This window comes from Salmo trutta, chromosome 5, assembly GCF_901001165.1.
Source record: "Salmo trutta chromosome 5, fSalTru1.1, whole genome shotgun sequence".
Classification (NCBI taxonomy): Eukaryota; Metazoa; Chordata; class Actinopteri; order Salmoniformes; family Salmonidae; genus Salmo; species Salmo trutta.
In genome coordinates this window covers 55929140-55952236 of record NC_042961.1, presented here as the reverse complement: position 1 = coordinate 55952236, position 23097 = coordinate 55929140, and the positions used below count along the sequence as shown (strand labels likewise).

General features: G+C 43.2%; 1 protein-coding gene across 11 annotated transcripts in view; it reads left to right on the top strand.

The window, feature by feature from the left end:
• The window catches only part of LOC115194589 (dynactin subunit 1), a 32227-nt gene extending 12314 nt beyond the window's left edge, over nucleotides 1-19913 (top strand). For all 11 annotated transcript variants that reach the window (XM_029754417.1, XM_029754418.1, XM_029754421.1 and 8 more), the window contains 19 exons: nucleotides 788-892; nucleotides 1487-1678; nucleotides 2322-2438; nucleotides 2631-2783; nucleotides 2898-3064; nucleotides 3312-3480; nucleotides 3714-3782; nucleotides 4107-4228; nucleotides 7122-7212; nucleotides 7616-7777; nucleotides 11769-11900; nucleotides 13241-13366; nucleotides 13517-13659; nucleotides 13968-14134; nucleotides 14333-14463; nucleotides 14698-14902; nucleotides 18233-18306; nucleotides 18428-18517; nucleotides 18668-19913. In XM_029754417.1, the coding sequence (XP_029610277.1) occupies nucleotides 788-892; nucleotides 1487-1678; nucleotides 2322-2438; nucleotides 2631-2783; nucleotides 2898-3064; nucleotides 3312-3480; nucleotides 3714-3782; nucleotides 4107-4228; nucleotides 7122-7212; nucleotides 7616-7777; nucleotides 11769-11900; nucleotides 13241-13366; nucleotides 13517-13659; nucleotides 13968-14134; nucleotides 14333-14463; nucleotides 14698-14902; nucleotides 18233-18306; nucleotides 18428-18517; nucleotides 18668-18805 (2553 nt within the window). In that variant the 3' untranslated portion in view covers nucleotides 18806-19913. The remainder of the gene's footprint in view (nucleotides 1-787; nucleotides 893-1486; nucleotides 1679-2321; nucleotides 2439-2630; nucleotides 2784-2897; nucleotides 3065-3311; nucleotides 3481-3713; nucleotides 3783-4106; nucleotides 4229-7121; nucleotides 7213-7615; nucleotides 7778-11768; nucleotides 11901-13240; nucleotides 13367-13516; nucleotides 13660-13967; nucleotides 14135-14332; nucleotides 14464-14697; nucleotides 14903-18232; nucleotides 18307-18427; nucleotides 18518-18667) is intronic.
• Nucleotides 19914-23097: the final 3184 nt, after the last annotated feature.

Genomic DNA, 23097 nt, shown 5'->3' with positions numbered 1-23097 from the left:
GACTTACAGTAGGGAGTGCATACATTTTTATATTGTTTCCCCGTGGGAATCGAACCCACATGCCTGGCGTTGCAAGCGCCATGCTCTACCAACTGAGCCACACGGGATCTAATTGGACAAGGAAGTGTAAACTGTTAACATAGCCTATTAGCTAGAAAGGTAGCTCCAAACACATTTTTGCTAAGAGCAACTGTTTAGCTGACCAAGAAGGATAGTGATGGAGTGCTGCATCAGATGACCTGGCCTCCACAATCACCTGACCTCAACCCAATTGAGATGGTTTGGGATGAGTTGGACCGCAGAGGCCAGGAAAGGCAGCCAACAAGTGCTCAGCATATGTGGGAACTCCTTCAAAACTGTTGCAAAAGCATTCCTCATGAAGCTGGTTGAGCGAATGCCAAGAGTGTTCAAAGCTGTCATCAAGGCAAAGGGTGGCTACTTTGAATCTAAAATATATTTTGATTTAACACTTTTTTTTTGTTTTCTACATTATTCCATATGTGTTATTTCATAGTTTTGATGTCTTCACTATTATTCTACAATGTGGAAAATAAAGAAAAACCCTTGAATGAGTAGGTGTGTCCAAACTTTTGACTGGTACTGCATGTCCTAGGTGGATGGTGTTAAGGTTAAACTGTGTTATGTGTCATAGGTGGATGCTGTTAGGGTTAAACTGTGTTATGTGTCCTAGGTGGATGGTGCCCTCGGTGTTAGGGTTAAACTGTGTTATGTGTCCTAGGTGGATGGTGCCCTCGGTGTTAGGGTTAAACTGTGTTATGTGTCCTAGGTGGATGCTGCTCTTGGGGCAGAGGAGATGGTAGAGACTCTAACTGAGAGGAATCTGGACCTAGAGGAGAAAGTCAGAGAGCTGAGAGAGACGGTCACTGACCTGGTGAGTTCAATCAACAATACCCCTGTCAATGCTGTTACCTTAATGTCAATGCTGTTACCTTAATGTCAATGCTGTTACCTTAATGTCAATGCTGTTACCTTAATGTCAATGCTGTTACCTTAATGTCAATGCTGTTACCTTAATGTCAACGCTGTTACCTTAATGTCAACGCTGTTACCTTAATGTCAACGCTGTTACCTTAATGTCAATGCTGTTACCTTAATGTCAATGCTGTTACCTTAATGTCAATGCTGTTACCTTAATGTCAACGCTGTTACCTTAATGTCAACCCTGTTACCTTAATGTAAACTTTGATATCCGTGTCAACTCCGTTACTTTGTATGCTTTGAGTAGTCAGCGATTTGTTGAGTCAACTCTGTTAGTATGTTTTGAATAACCAACTCTGTGTCAACAGTTTGCCCTTCATGTGGGTCCACGGCATTGGCAAGGAGACTGTTTTAGAGACGGAGAGACACCCTTTGTGTTTGAACCCTGTCTATGCATGACTTTATATCTAAACCCCTGTCCACTCGTCACTACACAACTATAGCTGCTCTGACCCTTAACCCGTCAACCCTGACTTCTCCCCTCCAGGAAGCGATCAACGAGATGAATGACGAGCTTCAGGAGAACAGCCGAGAGACAGAGATGGAGCTGAGGGAGCAGTTGGACCTGAACGGGGCCAGGGTGCGAGAGGCCCAGAAGAGAGTGGAGGCTGCTCAGGAGACTGTAGCGGACTACCAGCAGACCATCAACAAGTACCGCCAGCTCACTGCCAGCCTGCAGGTATGTACCGCCAGCCTGCAGGTATGTACCCCCAGCTCACTGCCAGCCTGCAGGTATGTACCGCCAGCTCACTGCCAGCCTGCAGGTATGTACCGCCAGCTCACTGCCAGCCTGCAGGTATGTACCGCCAGCTCACTGCCAGCCTGCAGGTAGGTACCGCCAGCTCACTGCCAGCCTACAGGTAGGTACCGCCAGCTCACTGCCAGCCTGCAGGTATGTACCGCCAGCCTGCAGGTAGGTACCGCTAGCCTGCAGGTAGGTACCGCCAGCTCACTGCCAGCCTGCAGGTAGGTACCGCCAGCCTGCAGGTAGGTACCGCCAGCCTGCAGGTAGGTACCGCCAGCTCACTGCCAGCCTGCAGTTGGGTACCGCCAGCTCACAGCCAGCCTGCAGGTATGGTTGGAAATCACAACTTCAGAGGAGTGTCAAAGAACATGCAATCAAAAAATGACACTGAAAAACACTAACAAGCATGTTTAGTAGTTAAAACAATGAAAAGGTGAACTTGTTTGTCACACTTTGGGGTTTTAATAACTTCCTGAACACATTCCTTTTAAGCAAAATGGGGAAGGTGTTAGGTGACAGTGGTTACTTTTGGTTGTTTGTATCTAAAGTGTGTGTGTGTGTGTGTGTGTGTGTCTAGGATGCCAACAAGGAACTGACCAGTGCTCAGAATGCCAACGCAGAGCAGGTCCAGCAGCCACCAGCTGAGCTGTTTGACTTCAAGATCAAGTTCGCTGAGACCAAGGCCTACGCCAAGGTAAGGAACACAGAGCAGCAGGTTCTGGTGAAGACCCAGCTTGGGGTCCAACTGTCCCATTCAACACTTTGGGCGCATCATACCAGTCTGCGGATGTACTTTTTGTTCCCAGAGAAACATGCATTGCATTTTAGTGTTAAATGTACAGGTGTGCTGTTATTGCAGATAAATTATGTGTGTGTGTGTCTCCAGGCCATAGAGATGGAGCTGAGGAAGATGGAGGTGGGCCAGGCCAACAGACAGGTGTCTCTCCTCACATCCTTCATGCCCGACTCTTTCCTGCGTCACGGAGGAGACCACGACTGTATCCTGGTGCTGCTGCTCATACCAAGACTCATCTGCAAGGTACAGGGAGAGAATGGAACAGTAACAGGTTCAACATTTAACAAGGAGTGTGTCTGCTTGTTTATTTGTCTGTTTTCAAGATGCCAAATGTATGTCCCCCCCCCCTCCCTCTAGGCTGAGTTGATCAGTAAGCAGGCCCAGGAGAAGTTTGATCTGAACGGTAACCCCGTGGAGAGGACTGGGGTGAAGATGAGAGGACCACCTGGAGAACAGCTCAGCTTCGCCTCAGGACTGGTCTACTCTCTCACCCTGCTACAGGCCACGCTGCACAAATACCAACAGTAAGGCCAAGTGTGTCCGTCTCTCTCTGCCACTACTAAATAGTAAGGAAAACCATGAAGGAGTTATCTTATAGATTCTGAATAACTTTGCCTTAATTAGGAAGAGGAAGTGTACTGTATATCTGACATACCCTATGTTACTTTCAAAAGATAGTACCAGCTCATTCAACAGTCTGCTTTCGCTCGCCTGTGGCTGTTGTCAGAGTAGTGTCATTTACTTCATCCATCAAATATGCTCTCCCCCTAGAGCTCTGAACTGCTGCAGTGTGCAGGTGTATACGCAGATGGGGACTCTCTACTCAGAGATGAGTGTCCATGAGCGTTCCCTAGACTTCTTCATTGACCTGCTGCACAAAGACCAGCTGGATGAGACCGTACACGTGGAGCCTCTCACCAAGGCCATCAAGTACTACCAGGTTAGTACCACGCACGGGGTCACACACACACACTCTTCATATGCACTCGATGGCACACCTGACGGAGAGACGAAAACACTTGACCACACGCTATACTCTCGACAGTGCCGACTCTGTCAACTCAACACTGATGAAACACATGAAACACAAGCCTCATCAATTTTGTTAAGAATAAGTAAAACTCCAGATTGTGTGAGGCCTTGATTGACGTACCAATCTGTTTTATGTTGCAGCAACTGTACAGCATCCACCTAGCTGAGCAGACTGAAGACTGCACCGTGCAGCTGGCTGATCACATCAAGGTAAAACTCTTTTTTACTGAAGAAAGTAAACCTCTCTAGGCCCTGTTAAGGTCTTTTCCTTATCTCCCTTCCTTGAGGTAATCAAGATTTCTAACAGGCCCCTAGTCTTTTCTCAGTTCAGTAACAAACATTGTCTAACTAAACTCAATTTGACCTTTTGATCTCTGACCTCTAGGTCATTCAGAGGGTGTTGGATTGTATGGGGGCTGAGGGCCTTCCTACACTACTGACTGTCTCTCTGTCGCTCTCGTTCTCTGTTTGTCGCTCTCTCGTTCTCGCTCTCTCTCTCTCTCTCTGTGTCTCTTTGTATTTGTCCGTGTGTAGTTCATCCAGAGTGCGTTGGACTGTATCAGTGCTGAGGTGGTGCGTCTCAGGGCTTTCCTGCAGCCGGGACAGGAGGGGCTGGCTCTGAACATCCTTCTGAAGGACCTGGACACCACGTGCAGGTCTGATATAACTATATTTAATATTATTATTTCCATGTACGGTACTGGTTGAATACCCTGATATAGCTGTTTCTTCCAACCTAGGAAGTTTACCATGCTTGTGTTACTGCTTATGTTTAAGAGGCAACCGCTCCACAGGTCACATGGCTGTATGTGTATTCTTCTATTCTATAAATCAGACTTTTAAGACCTTTGCGACGTATGTGTTTGTAAAAAGTAACATACAAAACAATTAACATTGTATTTGAAAATCATTACTGTATGTCGAATAAATTACTGTGCGTTTATTTAACAACCAAGGCTATGTAAATATTTTCACTGTGTGTTTATTTAACAACCAAGGCCATGTAAATATTTTCACTGTGTTTATTTAACAACCAAGGCCATGTAAATATTTTCACTGTGTGTTTATTTAACAACCAAGGCCATGTAAATATTTTCACTGTGTGTTTATTTAACAACCAAGGCCATGTAAATATTTTCACTGTGTGTTTATTTAACAACCAAGGCCATGTAAATATTTTCACTGTGTGTTTATTTAACAACCAAGGCCATGTAAATATTTTCACTGTGTGTTTATTTAACAACCAAGGCCATGTAAATATTTTCAAAGGTCAAAGGAACTCAAGGAAATAAATGATACAAAAATATACAGTACTAGTCACCAGTTTAGACACGCATACTCATTCCAGGGTTTTCTTTAATTTTACTATTTTCTACATTGTAGAATAATAGTGAAGACAAACTATGAAAGAACACATATGGAATCATGTAGTAACCAAAAAAGGTGTTAAAATATATTTTGATTTGTATATTTGAGATTCTTCAAAGTAGCCACCCTTTGCCTTGATGACAGCTTTGCACACTCTTGCCATTCTCTCAACCAACTTCACCTGGAAACAAATGATAGCCCCACTAAGCACAAACCAGATGGGGTGGCATATACAGTTGAAGTTGGAAGTTTACATACCTTAGACAAATACATTTAAACTCAGTTTCTCACAATTTCTGACATTTAATCTGAGTAAAAAAAATCCCTGTTTTAGGTCAGTTAGGATAAACACTTTATTTAAAGAATGTGAAATGTCTAGTAGAGAGAATGATTTATTTAGAATAATAGTAGAGAGAATGATTTATTTCAGCTTTTATTACTTTCATCACATTCCCAGTGGGTCAGACGTTTACATACACTCAATTATTATTTGGTAGCATTGCCTTTAAATTGTTTAACTTGGGTCAAACATTTCGGGTAGACTTCCACAAGCTTCCCACAATAAGTTGGGTGAGTGTTGGCCCATTCCTCCTGACAGAGTTGATGTAACTGAGTCAGGTTTGTAGGCCTCCTTGCTCGCACACACTTTTTCAGTTCTGCCCACACATTTTCTATAGGATTGAGGTCAGGGCTTTGTGATGGCCACTCCAATACATTGCCTTTGTTGTCCTTAAGACATTTTGCCACAACTTTGGAAGTATGCTTGGGGTTGTTGTCCATTTGGAAGACCCAATTGCGACCAAGCTTTAACTTCCTGACTGATGTCTTGAGATGTTGCTTCAATATATCCATATCATTTTCCTCCCTCATGATGCCATCTATTTTGTGAAGTGCACCAGTTCCTCATGCAGCAAAGCACCCCCACAACATGATGCTGCCACCCCGTGCTTCACGGTTGGGATGGTGTTCTTCGGCTTGCAAGCCTACCCCTTTTTCCTACAAACATAACGATGGTTGTTATGGCCAAACAGTTCTATTTTTGTTTCATCAGACCAGTGGACATTTCTCCAAAGTACAATCTTTGTCCCCATGTGCAGTTGCAAACCGTAGTCTGGCTTTTTTATGGCGGTTTTGGAGTAGTGGCTTCTTCCTTGCTGAGCGGCCTTTCAGGTTATGTTGATATAGGACTCGTTTTACTATGGATATAGACACTTTTGTACCCATTTCCTCCAGCATCTTCACAAGGTCCTTTGCTACTGTTCTGGGATTGATCTGCACTTTTCTCACCAAAGTACATTCATCTCTAGGAGACAGAACGCGTCTCCTTCCTGAGCGGTATGACGGCTGCGTGGTCCCATGGTGTTTATACTTGCATACTATTGTTTGTGCAGATGAATGTGATACCTTCAAGGTGTTTGGAAATTGCTCCCAAGGATGAACCAGACTTGTGGAGGTCTACAATTGTTTTTCTGATGTCTTGGCTTATTTCTTTAGATTTTTCTCATTATGTCAAGCAAAGAGGCACTGAGTTTGAAGGTAGGCCTTGAAATACATCCACAGGTACACCTCCAGTTGACTCAAATGATGTCAATTAGCCTATCAGAAGCTTCTAAAGCCATGGCATCATTTTCTGAAATGTTCCAATCTGTTTAAAGGTACAGTCAACTTAGTGTATGTAAATTTCTGACCACTGGTATTGTGATACAGTGAGTTATAAGTCAAATAATCTGTCTGTAAACAATTGTTGGAAAAATGACTTGTCATGCACAAAGTAGATGTTTCTTACCGACTTGCCAAAACTATAGTTTGTTAACTAGAAATTTGTGGAGAGTAGGGCTAGCTGTCATCAGGGTGACTACTTTGAAGAATCTCAAATATAAAATATAGAGAGATTTTTTTGTAACACTTTTTTTTGGTTGCTAAATGATTCCATATGTGTTTAATCATTTTAATCATTCGCCAGGTCGCAATTGTAAATGAGAACTTGTTCTCAACTTGCCTACCTGGTTAAATAAAGGTGAAATAAATAAAATAAAAAATGTTGATGTCTTCACTATCATTCTACCATGTAGAAAATAGTACAAATAAAGAAAAATCCTTCAATGAGTAGGTGTGTCCAAACTGTTGACTGGTACTGTGTGTGTGTATATATTTTCCAACTCTGTTATTTACCTTCTGCAGTGACATCAAACAGTTCTGTAAGAAGATCAGACGCAGGATGCCAGGGACCGATGTACCAGGGGTGCCAGCTGCTCTGTCTTTTGGAGCTCCGGTATGTGACTAGCGCTATGCTTAGGCCTTATGTTTAGGTTGGAGAGTCTTGGCCTTGTTAAGTGTTTCACAGTATCTTTGGAGCCCCAGCATGAACAACATTTTGTAGGTCTTGTGCCTAACACAAACCCAGTGGGTCCATACATGCGAACATTAGCCAATTTCAAGTCATTGACGTAGTTGCATGTGATAGAGCGCTACATGTTAGCTGTGACCATCAAGTAACCTGGCACACTTAGCCCTATGCTAACAACACCAGCTGGCCTTGACTATTGGCTGGGATTTGGAGCGCAGAGCCTAGTGTTTACACTTATCTCATAAACTACAGTAATGCAACTGTCATCTTTGTGGAGGTGGAAATACTCTGAGAATGTGTGACTGACAGCTCTGTGGACCAATGGCAGGTGTCGGAGACGCTGACGGACTGCAGGCGTCAGCTGACGCGGGTGGTTGCCGTGCTACAGGAGGTGGCTGCGGCGGGGGCGCAGATGGTCGCCCCTCTCGGGGAGCAGGAGGGTCTCAACGCTCTAAAACTGGATGACGTGGCCTTCAAGGCTGTTGAACAGGTACTATATACGGCACACACTTGTTAGCTCCCGGAGCTAATTCTTCTTGATCAATGTGGACGACCTGTCTGTCACACAATACAGTAACCATAGGCTACATGTACACTACATGACCAAAAGTATGTGGACACCTGCTCATCTAACATCTCATTCCAAAATCACGGGCGTTAATATAGAGTTGGTCCCCCCCTTTGCTGCTATAACAGCCTCCACTCTTCTGGGAAGGCTTTCCACTAGATATTGGAACATTTGTTGCGGGGCGTACATGAATGTATAGTTAAAGTGACCATGCATATATGATAAACAGAGAGTAGCAGCAGCGTAAAAAGAGGGGTTGGGGGGGTATAGGCCACTGCACATTACACGCGACAGAAAAACAGAAAAGCCCATAGATATACCTAGCTATATGCTCTCTTGAGTAAATAAATGAAACTAGCTCCAGGAAGCTAATCTTTTTGACGGTGGACTGTATTACTGTAATGTATTATATGGACTGGAATTATGGACTTCATTCAAACTATGATAAATCAGAAGAGAACATGCGATTCTGGTCCCACGCATGCGGCCTACAAAGTTACAAGTACAGGCTAGTGAATTTGATTTTAATTTTGAAATATAATTGTGCCTATTCGATAATTTGTAAGTCGCTCTGGATAAGAGCGTCTGCTAAATGACTTAAATGTAAATGTAAATGTAATTCGTAGGCTGACGTGTGTGTATGTATATACCATAATATTTCCCCTCAATGTTATAAGCCTACCTCCTCTTTCTCTCTCTTGTTGCTTCATTCCTTCCTCGCTTTCAACAGTTAAATGAAATATGTTTTGTTGTCCTTCATCATTCTAATGACGTCCTTGAATAATATAGGACTAAAATTAGATGCAGAAGGCTTTCACTTTTCTTCACGAAGATTTGAATGGTTCTGGGTCTGAGTAAATAACTGCTCTAGCCTACTGCCATCACGTGTTCGTTCTTCTTTCAAACTAAACACACACTGATTTTTCTATTGGCTGTTGTAATTAACATTTAGCAAAAAAGAGCTACAAAAGATAAATAATAATATCCAATGTAACAAATGTTTTATATCAATAAAAGCAGTGTAATTTCACCTTATTCAATAGGCTTGAGATCTACTAACAAAATAGGCTTATTGGTATAAGAAATGCTAAATAAATTATATCCAACAAGCTGTTCTAGTCTAGCTTTTCCCGCATGGGACTCCAAGAGCTAAGGAGGGTTTTTTAGCACAGGTGCGTGTGTATTGCGCAAGAAATCGAGGCTATAAGTTTTTTTTATTATTTATTTTTTTAATCTTTATTTTAACAGGGAAAACAGACTGAGACCTGGATCTCTTTTACGGCTGTGCCCTGTGTAAACATGTTGACATATACAGTTTTAGGCATACAGACAAGAACATTTCAAACATACAAAACAAAGACACAATTCAACAGAAACAATCACAGATAACATCATATTGATCCTCCATAACATTTTTAAAATGGGCAAGGGACACCAAAGTGTCTAACTTAAGTTGGATCTGCAGTTTGTTCCATAAATAAGGCGCAAAGGAACTAAAGGCAGTCCTACCCAACTCTGTGGAGACCGCAGGAGTCTCTAATGTAATCCACATCTGTGATCTGGTTTTAAAATTTGTATATCTAGTGGAAATTAATGATGATATATATGGAGGTAGTTTTAAAAGAAGCACTTTATAAATAAACAAGAGAGCATGTTGCTCTCGCCTCACAGATAGAGAGGCCCAACCCACATGTTGATAAAGGATACAGTGATGAGTTTTGTAACTATCACCCGTGATAAACCTGAGTGCACAATGGTAAATAGCATCCAGTGGTTTTAATGTGTTTGCCGATGCATGCATATAGATAATATCACCATAATCTAAAACGGACATAAAAGTAGCCTGCACAATTAGTTTTTTAAAAGAAGCTTATTATGCATAACCCAAGATTAATTAGCTAAATATAAGGCTAATGCTGCCTTGAATTTATTACCTGAAAGAGGTAGACTAGGGCATCTATATATAGGGCTATATGTCAATCTAGAACAGGATTCTCTATTTTGGATGTAATTTAAATGGAGTTGATGGAGCGAGAGAGAGAGAGAGAGAGACTGCGAGAGAGTGCTCGCGTGTGCACTGATTTTAAAGAAAAGATATTTGAGTGCTGTAATTTGAAAAAACAAGGTGACCCCCAAAAGCCAGATGGAGATAGACGCTATTCGGTCTTTGTTATTGTAGCATAGGCTATGCTGCAGCAAATGTAGGCCTACCTGTCACAAGAAAGTAAGTTACATGATGAGATGATACTGTAGGTCTGCATGCATTGTGTACTGCGCGCCGTACTGAGATGGTCTGTCCCCACCCTGAGCGTTGATTCGTCATGCAGAGGTCGTAGGTAAGGATCTGACTCTTTCTTTTCTTTTCGCCTAAAATGACATACCCAAATCGAACTGCCTGTAGCTCAGGCCCTGAAGCAAGGATATGCATATTCTTGATACCATTTGAAAGGAAACACTGAAGTTTGTGGAAATTTGAGAGTAATGTAGGAGAATATAACACATTAGATCTGGTAAAAGATAATACAAAGAAGAAAACACGAAAAAAAATGCATCTTTTAAATTCAAGAGAAAGGCCAGAATGTATTATTGCAGTTTAGGTGCAATTTTGGCCACTAGATGGCAGCAGTGTATGTGCAAAGTTTTACACTGATCCAATAAACCATTGCATTAATGTTCAAAATGTTGTATCAAGTCTGCCCAAATGTGCCTAATTGGTTTATTGATACATCTTCCAGTTTATAACTGTGCACTCTCCTCAAACAATAGCATGGTATTTTTTTCACTGTAATATCTGCTGTAAATTGGACAGTGCAGTTAGATTAACAAGAATTAAAGCTTTCTGCCCATATAAGACATGTCTATGTACTGGGAAATGTTCTTGTTACTTACAATGTCACGCTAATCACATTAGCGCCCGTTAGCTCAATCGTCCTGTGGGGGGGACACCGATCCTGTAGTGTAGAGGTTTTAACAGTTCCATTTCACATCATGCTGTTCATATAAATTATTTATTATAATTTACTCGTTTCTCCCAGTTATTTATCCCAGGAAAAGGGAGTAGTTTTGGCCGGTAAATCTCAGTAACCGGGTTCCCGACATTCAAGCCTAATTGGCACTATGCATTGGGGCAGGTAGCGTTCTCCTGGCATCCGCCAAACTTAGGTTTGTCCGTTGGACTGCCAGATGGTGAAGCGTGATTCATCACTCCAGAGAACGCGTTTCCACTGCTCCAGAGTCCAATGGCTGTGAGCTTTACACCACTCCAGCCAACACCATGTGCAATGCCAAGAAATCTTAGGCTTTGTGTGGCTGCTCGGCCATGGAAACCCATTTCATGAAGCTCCCGACAAACAGTTATTGTGCTGAAGTTGCTTCCAGAGGCAGATTGGAACTCGATAGTGAGTGTTGCAACCAAAGACAGACAATTGTTATGTGCTACTTGCTTCAGCACTCGGTGGTCCTGTTCTGTGAGCTTGTGTGGCCTACCACATCACAGCTGAGTCATTGTTGCTCCTAGATGTTCCCACTTCACAATAACAGCACCTAGAGTTGACAAGGTCAGCTCTAGCAGGTTGATGAACTGACTTGTTTGAAATGTGGCATCCTATGATAGTACCACACTGAAAGTCATTGAGCTCTTCAGTAAGGCCGTTCTACTGCCAAAGTTTGTTTGTCTATGGAGATTGCATGGCGGTGCGCTCGATTTTATACACCTGTCAGCAAGGGGTGTGGCTGAAATAGCGAAATCCACTCATTTGAAGGGGTGTCCACATACTTTTGTATCTATAGTGTATTAATGACAAATGTCCTTATATGTTAGGTATATTGATGAAGAGTTGGTCCTCTCTGTTAATATTCTTTCTCCCTCTTTCTCTCTCTTCACTCCATCTCTCTGGTAACCCTCCTTCTCCAGGTGTATGGGTCCCAAGGTCTAAACCCCCATGAGTGTCTGCGTCAGTCCTGCAGCGCTGTCATCTCCACCATGAACAAGATGGCCACTGCCATGCAGGAGGGAGAGTATGATGCTGAGAGACCACAGGGAAAGGTACAGATAGAGATCTCCATATAGCAGCTCTATTAGATGAGGCATCGTATCAGTTTGGAGTTAGATACTACAAAAGGACCTTCTCCCTGGGGGGTATGAGACTGGGGGGGCTATGGCTGGAGACGGAATTCCTCCTTTACCAGCCGTTCAAAACTATCTATTACATCTGGAACATGTCATGAAATAAACCCTAGTACCGTAATTTCCTGACTATTAAGCGCACCTGAATATAAGCCGCACCCACTGAATTAAAAAAAATATATTATTTTGAACATAAATAAGCCGCACATGTCTATAAGCCGCAGGTGCCTACCGGTACATTGAAACAAATGAACTTTACACAGGCTTTAACGAAACACGGCTTGTAACAAAAATAAATAGGCTTTAACGAAACACGGCTTGTAACAAAAAATACAAAATTAGCAGTAAACAGTAGCCTACCAAGAAAGTCATTGGCCACCATCTTCCTCCTCCTGTGCACTGAAACCATCTCCTTCGGTGTCGGAGTTGAATAGCCTCAGAATTGCTTCATCCGATATTGGATCGTTTTCATTGTCGCTCTCGTCACTTTCATCCGGAGGCAAATCCCCCGCTGAGCCCTCTTCAACACGCAGCAGTCCAGCGTTTCGAAACCCGTTGATGATAGTGGATTTTGACAATGCTCCACGCTGTCTGGACCCACTGGCAGACTTGACCATAAGTTGCTCTTCGCATGCGGCCCGTTTTAGTGAAGGATTTCTCCCCACTTGTCATCCAAGCCTCCCGCTGAACACGGAGCGCCACCTTAAATGCACGATTTACACTGATGTCGAGTGGCTGCAAATACTTTGTTGTACCCCCAGGAATCAGGATGACAAAATGACTACCGTAATCAGAATGATGGGAAGTTTGAGAGCGCTCGATTTAATCTAAACAGTAAACAAAAATAGTTGTTTGACCTTAACCCATTCGGCAATTTCATTGGTCTAATGAAAGCTTCATGCCGCCAAAAAACTGAGCACGTCACAGAATGTGTTTTTTTGTAGAAAATAAAATTGAAAGCGGGAAAAATCCATATATTAGTCGCGTTATTGTTTAAGCCGCGAGGTTCAAAGCCTGGGAAAAAAGTAGCGGCTTATAGTCTGGAAATTACGGTATATTTCATGACATTGACATTCTCTCACTCTCCCCTCTTACCTGTTTCTCCCATCACACTCCCTCTACCTCTCTCCTCCACCTCCATCCCTCCCTCCACCTCTATCCCTCCCTCCACCTCTCTCCTCCATACTTCTCTCCTCCATACTTCTCTCCTCCATACCTCTCTCCTCCATACCTCTCTCCACCCTCCCTCCCTCCTCCAGGCTCCCCCAGTAGAGGCTCGTGCAGCAGCCCTCAGGGCAGAGATCACTGATGCAGAGGGCCTGGGAGTCAAACTGGAAGACAGAGACACTGTCATCAAGGAGCTCAAGAAGTCACTTAAGATCAAGGTAGGGACATGTCTCTCTCTCTTTGTTCTTACACACATATACCACACCATAGTCATTATCATCCCTCTTATTCTTATACACATTCACACATTTTTCTCCACATGCACTCAACTCACCTCCCTCCTGTCTCCCTCCCTCCTCTCTACCCAGGGAGAGGAAATGAGTGAGGCCCACGTCCGACTCAGTCTCCTGGAGAAGAAGCTGGACACGTCGACTAAAGACGCAGACGAACGTGTGGAGAAGATCCAGACCAAACTGGATGAGACCTTGGCCCTGCTCAAGAAGAAAGAGAAGTAAGACGGGAAGGGGTTGTTGAACTGTTTGGAAAGTAGGACGTTATTGTTATAGAATGTGCAGTAAAGATGTGCATATGTCCAACACTGTCTCTTAGGTATTCAATACAGAGTCTATAGCGTTCTGGACTGTCTGTAAAGAGTAGACGGAAGAGGATTGGACAGGTGTGAGATTTCCTCTAGCCTATCAGAGGGCTGGGTGGTGCGATCACCATATTGTTAGACCTGTCAAACCCTCAGATCTCCAGTGAGACTAAGGGTTGTTTTTGTTTAACCCCCCCTCCCCACACACACACACACACACACAGGGAGTTTGAGGAGACCATGGACGCCCTGCAGGCAGACATCGACCAGCTGGAGGCAGAGAAGGCGGAGCTGAAGCAGCGTCTCTCCAGCCAATCAAAGAGCACCATTGAGGGCCTCAGGGCCCCGCCTGCATCGGGCATCGCCTCCATCGTCACGGGATCCGCCGGAGGTGAGGCTCCTGAGTCGTCTGATCCCTCACCTTAGTACACGCCACCTCTTATACCTCGCACGTCATTCATACTATACATATTCCTAATATTTTTATAGTGTTTTGTTGTTCTTTTACCTTTTTTATCTCACAAGGTTTCATTTTCTTTCTCAATTCCTTCTTTCCCCCTCTATTCCCCCTCCCCATCCCTCTCTCCAGCCGCTCTTGCCCCAGGAGCAGGGGGTCTGTCTGGGACCATGCAGGTGGTGGACTCCCCTCTCCTCCGTCAGCAGGTGGAGGCTCAGAGACTGGGTATCAAACACCTGAAGAACGAGAACAACAGACTCAAGGTCTGTTACTTTAAGTCTCATCGTCTCTCTATTCAGTCCTAATGAAAATATGGATCAATTCTTTCTTGATTCCAGATCACTGTCCGTCTGTGTTGTATGTGGTTCGTTAAATAGTCCAGTTGTCATGGGATACATTATCATTAGTAGTTGATATTTGTATATTTCTTGCTGTAGTTAACCGACTGTGTACCTGTCTCTATTGATAACTCTCTGTGTATCTTGTCTCTCCTACAGGCAGAGAAGATGAGAGCCCAGTTAGCCTCTCTCCCTCCCCTCCACGTCCCCAAGTTACACCTGAGAGAGGCCACCTCTTCCTCCTCTCCCCCTGCTGAGGGGCCTCTCCAAGGGGCTCTCTACAGGAAGACGGAGCAGCTCCTGGGGACCCTGCTCAAGATGACCGCCACAGTTAAAGTGGTCGACATCACCGGGAAGACACCAGGTGACGGAGGGATGTGTGTTTGTGTGACAGGAAGACACTAGGTGACTGGAAGGGATGTGTGTTTGTGTGACAGGAAGACACCAGGTGACTGAGAGGGATGTGTGTTTGTGTGACAGGAAGACACCAGGTGACTGGGAGGGATGTGTGTTTGTGTGACAGGAAGACACCAGGTGACTGGGAGGGATGTGTGTTTGTGTGACAGGAAGACACCAGGTGACTGGGAGGGATGTGTGTTTGTGTGACAGGAAGACACCAGGTGACTGGGAGGGATGTGTGTTTGTGTGACAGGAAGACACCAGGTGACTGGGAGGGATGTGTGTTTGTGTGACAGGAAGACACCAGGTGACTGGGAGGGATGTGTGTTTGTGTGTGACCGGACTACACCAGGGCCCAGTTTCCCAAAAGCATCTTAAGGCTATGTTCATGGTTAGAACCTCCGTAGGAGCATCGTTAAATCTCAGAGCTGTTTCTCAAAACCATTGTTACTAAAGTTGCACTTGAAAAAGCTTGTTATTTAACGACTGCCTCAGACCACTCGCAGAACAGCTCAGTATGTCGTTAGATGCCTTTTTTGCCCTTGTGAGGCAGAAGATCTCTGCTGAACACAGAATCATGAGGATTATCCATCTCTCTGTGACCGCTGATAACTTCAGAACCAAGTTGACTACAAGTACAAAGTTGACAATGTCTTTGCAATTGTTACAAACAAGTAAAATAAAAAGGTTGTCTGTACTTTTTGCCTCAATATATTCCATGATGTTTAACAATGTGCAAATCTTGATTTAGGTCATTGGGGATAGAATCACACTGACGGGATTGCTAGGATGGCGCGAAATTTAAAAACAGCAAAAATCGAATAATTTCAATTTCTCAAACAATCAACTATTTTACACCATTTGAAAGATAAACATCTCCTTAATTGAACCACATTGTCCGATTTCAAAGAGGCTTTACGGCGAAAGCATAAAGTTAGATTATGTTAGGAGAGTACATAGCCAAAAAAGTACACACAGCCATTTTCAATTCAAGGACAGGTGTCACCAAAAGCAGAAAACCAACAAAAATTATGCACTAACCTTTGACAATCTTCATCAGATGACACTCCTAGGACATTATGTTAGACAATACATGCATTTTGTGTTCTATCAAGTTCATATTTATATCCAAAAACAGCATTTTACATCGGCGCGTGTCGTTGAGAAAATGTCTCCCCCAAAACTGCCAGTGAATTTACAAAAAATACTCATTATAAAACGTGGTTAAAGTATTAAACTGTTATTCAAAGAATTATAGATTAACACCTCCTGAATGCAACCGCATTGACAGATTTCAAAATAAATTTACTTGGAAAGCACACTTTGCAATAATCTGAGTACTCTGCTCACAAAAATATCAATAATTAGAAATAGTCCCTTACCTTTAATAATCTTCATCAGAAGGCACTTCCAGGAATCCCAGGTCCACAACAAATGTTGTTTTTTTTCGATGAAGTTCATAATTTATGTCCAAATAACTCCATGTTGTTCCGTGTTGTTAGCGCGTTCAGTAGGCTACTCAAAATGTAGGGCGCGGGAGGGAAAAGTCACGACGAAAAGTCCCCAAAAAATCTATTTGCGTTCGTTCAAACATGTCAAACATTGTTTAGCATCAATCTTTAGGGCCATTTTTAACGTGAAACATCAGTAATATTTGAACCGGACCTTTCCTGTGTCTTGAAAAACGTTTGGAATACAAGGTCTCATCTCACATGAACGCGCAATAATGAAGTGACGACATCCCATTGACATCAACTTCCCTTCCTTCTCATCCGGTCTCTGTTCATCATAGACGCTTCAAACAACTTTATAAAGACTGTTGACATCTAGTGGAAGCCATAGGAAGTGCAAAATGAATCCTTTGTCACTGTGTGTTTTATTGGCAATGACTCGAAAATAGTACAGCCACAAGATTTTAATTTCCTGCTTGTATTTTTTCTCAGGTTTTTGCCTGCCATATGAGTTCTGTTATACTTAGAGACACCATTTAAACAGTTTTAGAAACTTCAGAGTGTTTTCTATCCAAATCTACTAATATGCATATTCTATTTTCTGGGCCAGAGTAGTAACCTGTTTTAAATTGGGTACGTTTTTTATCCGGCTGTGAAAATACTGCCCCCTAGCCCCTAGAGGTTAAGCATTAGAATCAGCTGCCTCAATATTTGCAGCCGTAGGTGATCATTTCTTTCTAGGAGCTGATCCGTCGTCAGTATTGTGAAATAATTCTAATGTTAAGGTAAGATTTGAATGGAGATGGCTGATCTGACAGCAGTACTGCATTTCTTTCGATCCTATCAGTATCGACACTATGCCTCAATGATGCGCTTAGCGAACGTTCTCTCTGCCGTGGTGTTCTGGGAAACATGTTACATCTTTGGCCGTTGTAGGAAAGATGCATCGTTAAAACACTCGTAAGCCTAAATTCTGTCGCTATTGGGAAACCGTGCCCTGGTGTGTGTGTGTGTGTGTGTGTGTGTGTGTGTGTGTGTGTGTGTGTGAAGGGTTTTGTGAGTGTGTAGCATAGTTTATATTATGTGTGTTTAGGTAAAGTATTCACATCCCTCAACTTTTTTCACATTTGGTTGTTACAAAGTGGGATTAAAATGCATTTCATTGTCATTTCTTATCAACGATCTACAGAGAATACTTGGTCAAACTGGAAGAAGAATCCTATCATTTTGTTAAACATTTATGAAAAATAATAAACTCTCAATCAGATAAGTTTAGCCGCCCTGAGTCAATACATTTAAATCTCCTTTGGCAGCGATTATTCAGGACATGAAGTGAATTACTTTGCAGTATTACTTTAGTGCTTTATTGCAAACAGGATGCATGTTTTGGAATATTTTTATTCTGTACATGCTTCCTTTTCACTCTGTCATTTAGGTTAGTATTGTGGAGTAACTACAATGTTGTTGATCCATCCTCAGTTTTCTTCTATCACAACCATTAAACTATGTAACTGTTTTAAAGTCACCATTGGCCTCATGGTGAAATCCCTTAGCTGTTTCCTTCCTCTCTGGCAACTGAGTTAGGAAGGACGCCTGTATCTTTGTAGTGACTGGGTGTATTGATACACCATCCAAAGTGTAAATAATAATTAATTCCACTTTGACATTAATGGGGTATTGTGCATAGGCCAGTGACACAACAACTCAAATGTAATCCATTTTAAATTCAGGCTGTAAAAACTAAATGTGGAAGGAGTCAATGGGTGTGAATACTTACTTAAAGGCACTATGTGTCTATTTGAGTTGGTACATAGATAAAGAACTAATGTCTTTCTCTTCTACAGTGAGTGCTAGTGCTCAGCTCTTGGACCAGACAGCTCGGCTGCAGAGCCTGAGTGACGCCCTGGACAAACTGAAGGTGGCTTGAATTTATATTATCAACCCCTAGTAATAGTCATAGTATTTATCTTCACCTCAGATTTTGTCCACTAATCTCAGTTTTTCATGGAAATGGACATAACATCAAGTCTCTCTCTCAGGGTGAAGTGGCAGAGCATGTGGTTTCTCAGCAGCCTGGGGCAAAGGTCTCCTCTGACTTTGCCACCTTTCCCATTTCCTCTTTCGTCAAGGTAATACGCACATGGACATCACAGACTGTCTTAGTTGGCACTCAAACAAATACTAGGAATATATCTCAATGCAACAGATATCTGGTGGATGCATCAACCTGTATTTGTTGTTCTTTGACATCCTCTTTACTCGTCCTCCTGTCTTCTCAGGCGAAGGAGGAGAAGCAGGGAGGCACGGTGTTTGTAGGCCGCGTGGCCATCCCGTGTGCCAAGGGCCAGGAGCAGGTGCACCGTCTTGTCCTATCACAACAACACCTGCAGCAAGTGCACCGCCTCCTCATAGCCTAAGACGACACCCCATTGGCCTGCGTCCACAAGTGACAGCAGGCTTCACCAATCGGAGCCCAGCAGACACAAATTATTATTTTTTTGTCTCTCACCTAAAGTTCCAGTCCATTTCCTGTTGTTCCACAGAATCTCTCAGGATACGCTTTGTCACACTACACCACCTAGAAATAGCATTTAAATTGCCATCAGAGGCTTTATGCCCCTTCTAGGATGTCTATTTCTATATTTTTTTCTATGCCAAAGAGACACACAAGTGTTCTCATCGAGTACCTAATAATACTGTACTACTGATTTTCTATTGCACTTCTTCAAGTCCTAAATTATTTTTTTTCATCTCCTTTTGTTCTACTGTGGTGATTTATTATTCGCCAACCTGCGTATACCAGCAGTCAGCAGCATCTTAATGTGTGATTACCCTGTTTGGGGATTTTGTTCAATTGACTATTGTTATTCAGTCATGACAGGCTATTTCAAACCTAGGCTGTGTCTGAAATTACACCCTATTCCCTATATAGTCAATAAGAAGAGGGTGGAATGAAGTCCCATAGCCAGTTCACACACTTAACTTTTCTCACTGTTAACTTATGTTTATATCTATTTGCATGTCATTTCATTAAGATAGGAAGCTAATTTAATGTTTTTTGTGTCAGTCCACTACTAGGACCTTTCTAGATTTAAGAGAGCTAGCCGTAAGGGAACTTGTTACTCAGAGTATTTGAATTGTTTCACTGTGTTGTCTCTCTCATTTTCAGTTAGTCATTACACTATGAAGGTCTATCCATCATATGTACCTCTGTCAAGACCTTTCACATTAGTCACTATTCATGGTAACTGATGAAGAATGCATGCAACTATATCTGGGTGGAAGTAAAGATATCATTTAAAGGTTTTTGGCTAGTGGTTAAGGTTATATGCAGATGGTCTCTGAAGCCGTGATACTTTAACTACAAGTTTCTGTCAGACCGGGTGTTCAGTGAGATTGCAGAACATTTACCAATGCAAATGTTAAGACCATACAGCGGACTGGAACCTGTCCATGGATGCAAACAACTATATACTACCTAACGACTAATGTGTCCAAAACAGAACAATAAAGATCTTAAAGTCATCCATTTTGTCAGATTAAATGATATTCACAATATATTCATGTATTACGTTTTCAAGAGTAAAAGAGCAAAAATGTTTTAAAATGCTGACAAATTGATTTTCCAGAGTGGTTGGGATAGATAGCTACGCAATTTTGGATGCGATTAATCTTACTCTGCCACAACAATCCTAGTCTTTGATTTTATAGAAAATATGACTAGTCATTCGCATGCTAATTAATTGCAAAATCAATGTGCACCTGTATTGCAAGCCGGTAACGTTAGTTTAGCTAGGCTAGCTAGCGAGCAAGAGAGGGAATTCGATTCCACCTGCATTTAGAAAAACCTATCAACATCGAAGTATTTTCAACTTGCATTAGATTCTAACGTTAGAAAAATGGATTCTCTATAGTTCGATCAAATACGGAGAATTTTTAGGTTGAAAAGGTGTAACAGACGTAAATCGTATTCTCCTTGCGTTGTGTTTTGTCCAAATAAATCACATCAGCCAGTGGTCCCAGTTGAGCATAATTTATTTCTGTTGCTGTTGTTAAATAGGAAACAGCACGTTAGTTGTGCAAGGCTTAACGATATTGATGTCTGTCGATGGCAAAATCCCTTGCATCACATTTTCATACTGGGAAGACCTGACGTTTGCGATCTCCCCCTATCTGCAAGCGGGGCCAATCACAACACGCCTTATTGTCATCAGAGTTGAACCAACCAATAAGAATGCTTGAACATTAAATACACCTTTCTTTAGAGGCAAGTGGAAACGTAACCAACCCTGTTACATTCTCCCCTGCTGAATTACACTTGCATACTATAAAGAAACAAAATGAGGTATGCATTACCTTGCAATACATATGACACCAAATATTCCAGTGCAAAGACTATTCTCTAAAGAGAATTAGGGGAATTCAAAGACCCCATAGGAAAACATGCCTGTTACATGTTCAGTACACTCAGTGACAATAAGAACCTCAGACAGAAAAACCTTGGTCTACTTGACCTCTGACCTATTACCTCCGTGGGGTCTCTTGAAAGTAAAAAAAGAAAGACAAAAAAGGGCTACAGACTTGGATTCTAATCCTACACCCACACAGGTATTCTAATGAATTCTGTATGAAAAACCCTCTGTGTCTGCATAGTCTCTATGAGCCCCTGACTTGACAGGCCTAACAGAGTTATCATTATGTTTAACCTGTTCAACTACAACCACCATTGGTGGGTCACTGTCCACAGTCAGTGGGTAGTCAAGGTCAAGGGTTCTATGACTTGCTGGAGCTTGTTCCACCAGCGGCATCTTAAAAATGCATTTCTTCCTCAGAGGGTTCGGACATTTCTTCTCCAAAGGTTAGCTCTGACATGCTTGTGCCACTAGTGGCACCCTCAGAATGTGGTGAGTTCTGAGGGTCCCTCGCCAGTGGCCCATCTTCCAGCACATTTGGGGTCTCTTTTTCAGAGGGCTCTGACTGTTTCCTCCGAGGTCTGTTCTGATACCCACACACTAGTCCTCTCACTAATGTCCATTTCTGGTATATCATTCATGGATGAGTCCTCCATCTCCTCACTCGGATACTCACGGTCTCCCGTATTAGGTGTCTCCAAGGCAGTGTCAGGGAGAGGCAAGAAGTTTACAGGCATTATCAGATTACGGTGGACCGTTTTCTCCTGGCCAGTCGACATGTTCTGTATCTTGAAGATGTGGATGTCTTCTCCGTAACAATATAGAGGTTGTTCTCCCAACGATCAGCCAGCTTCCGCTTTCCACGTTCACCCTTATTCGCCAGCAGCACCCGATCACCGACCTCCACTGGAGCTCCTCTGATCTTCCTGTTGTAGAGGCCCGCATGCCTCTTCAGCTGTTTGGTTGCCGACACCTGTACCGTCTCCATGGCCTCCCTCAGGTCTCTCGTCAGGGACTTGATGTACTTGTCATAGTCTACAACCTCTGAGTCTTGCAGCACAGTACCAAACATCATGTTGACAGACAGACGTGGGGTTCTCCCAAACATCAACTGGAAAGGGGCGTAGCCCGTGGTTTCATGGACTGTACAGTTGTAGGCGAAGGTCAATGACTTCAGCTTCTGGGGCCACCTGTGCTTCGCTCTCGTAGGTAAAGCCCTGATCATGTTTCCCAGCGTTCTATTGAACCTTTTGACTCCCCCGTTCCCCATCAGATGGTAGGAAGTTGTGTGCAACCTCTGGACTCCTGCAGCACTCAACAACTCAGCAATCAATTTACTTTTAAAGTTGGAAAACCATACACACAGAAGATGTTGTTCCACAGCTGAAGGGCCACTGCTTTAGCTGATTGGTTCGGACACAAGAAGGCATGGGCCATCTTAGTAAAATGATCAGTGATGACCAGAACATCCACGGACTTGTTGTTGGAGTCTTCAACAGACCAGAAGTCCACACACACCAACTCGAGGAGCTCAGTCGTGATGATGTTCTCCAATGGAGCTCTGGCCTCTGGCTTTGGACCGTCCTGAACACACACCTCTTGCAGGTCTTGACATACTCTCTCATATCAGACTCCAGACCATGCCAGAAGAACCTCTGTCTCGTAAAGTACAACGTCCGCTGTTGCCCCTGATGACCGGCTTCATCGTGGACACCCTTCAAAACTGTCGCCCTCATTGAGGTGGGTACTACATACTGGTACGTCTTCTTCTTTGACAGCAAACTTTTGGTAACGCGATATAGTACACCCATTTTCAGAGTGAGCTTCTCCCAGGTCTTCAGAATCCGCAGAGCCTCGAGGCATACTCACTGCTGGATTTCCTGATTATCTCTCGCTCTTCCATCTCATCCAAGGCCTGCCTGAGCTTGTCATAATGGTTAGGGGAGAGCCTACGGTAAGGTAGCCTAAAAGGCTTAGTGTCACTGAGTCTGATGCGATGGACATATCCAGTAGCCTTCCCGCAATCTAGTTTGTGCCGGGAGAAGATAGACTCGTAGCGGGCTATAAGCCGAACTACCCTGGCCTTACACTGTTGCGACAACTGAGTGGACTCAATGTCAATGTCACCTAGCCCTAACTCGTGCAACACCTCACTTGTCACTATGTGTGGTTTGACGGCACTGTCAACGGTCAAGCCATCTCCACTACCATTGTCAAAGTCTGGATTGTCATCCATTTTGTGTACCTGCTGCACCAGGGGGACCGGTTCGACAGTGGGCCCATCTATATAGTCCGTG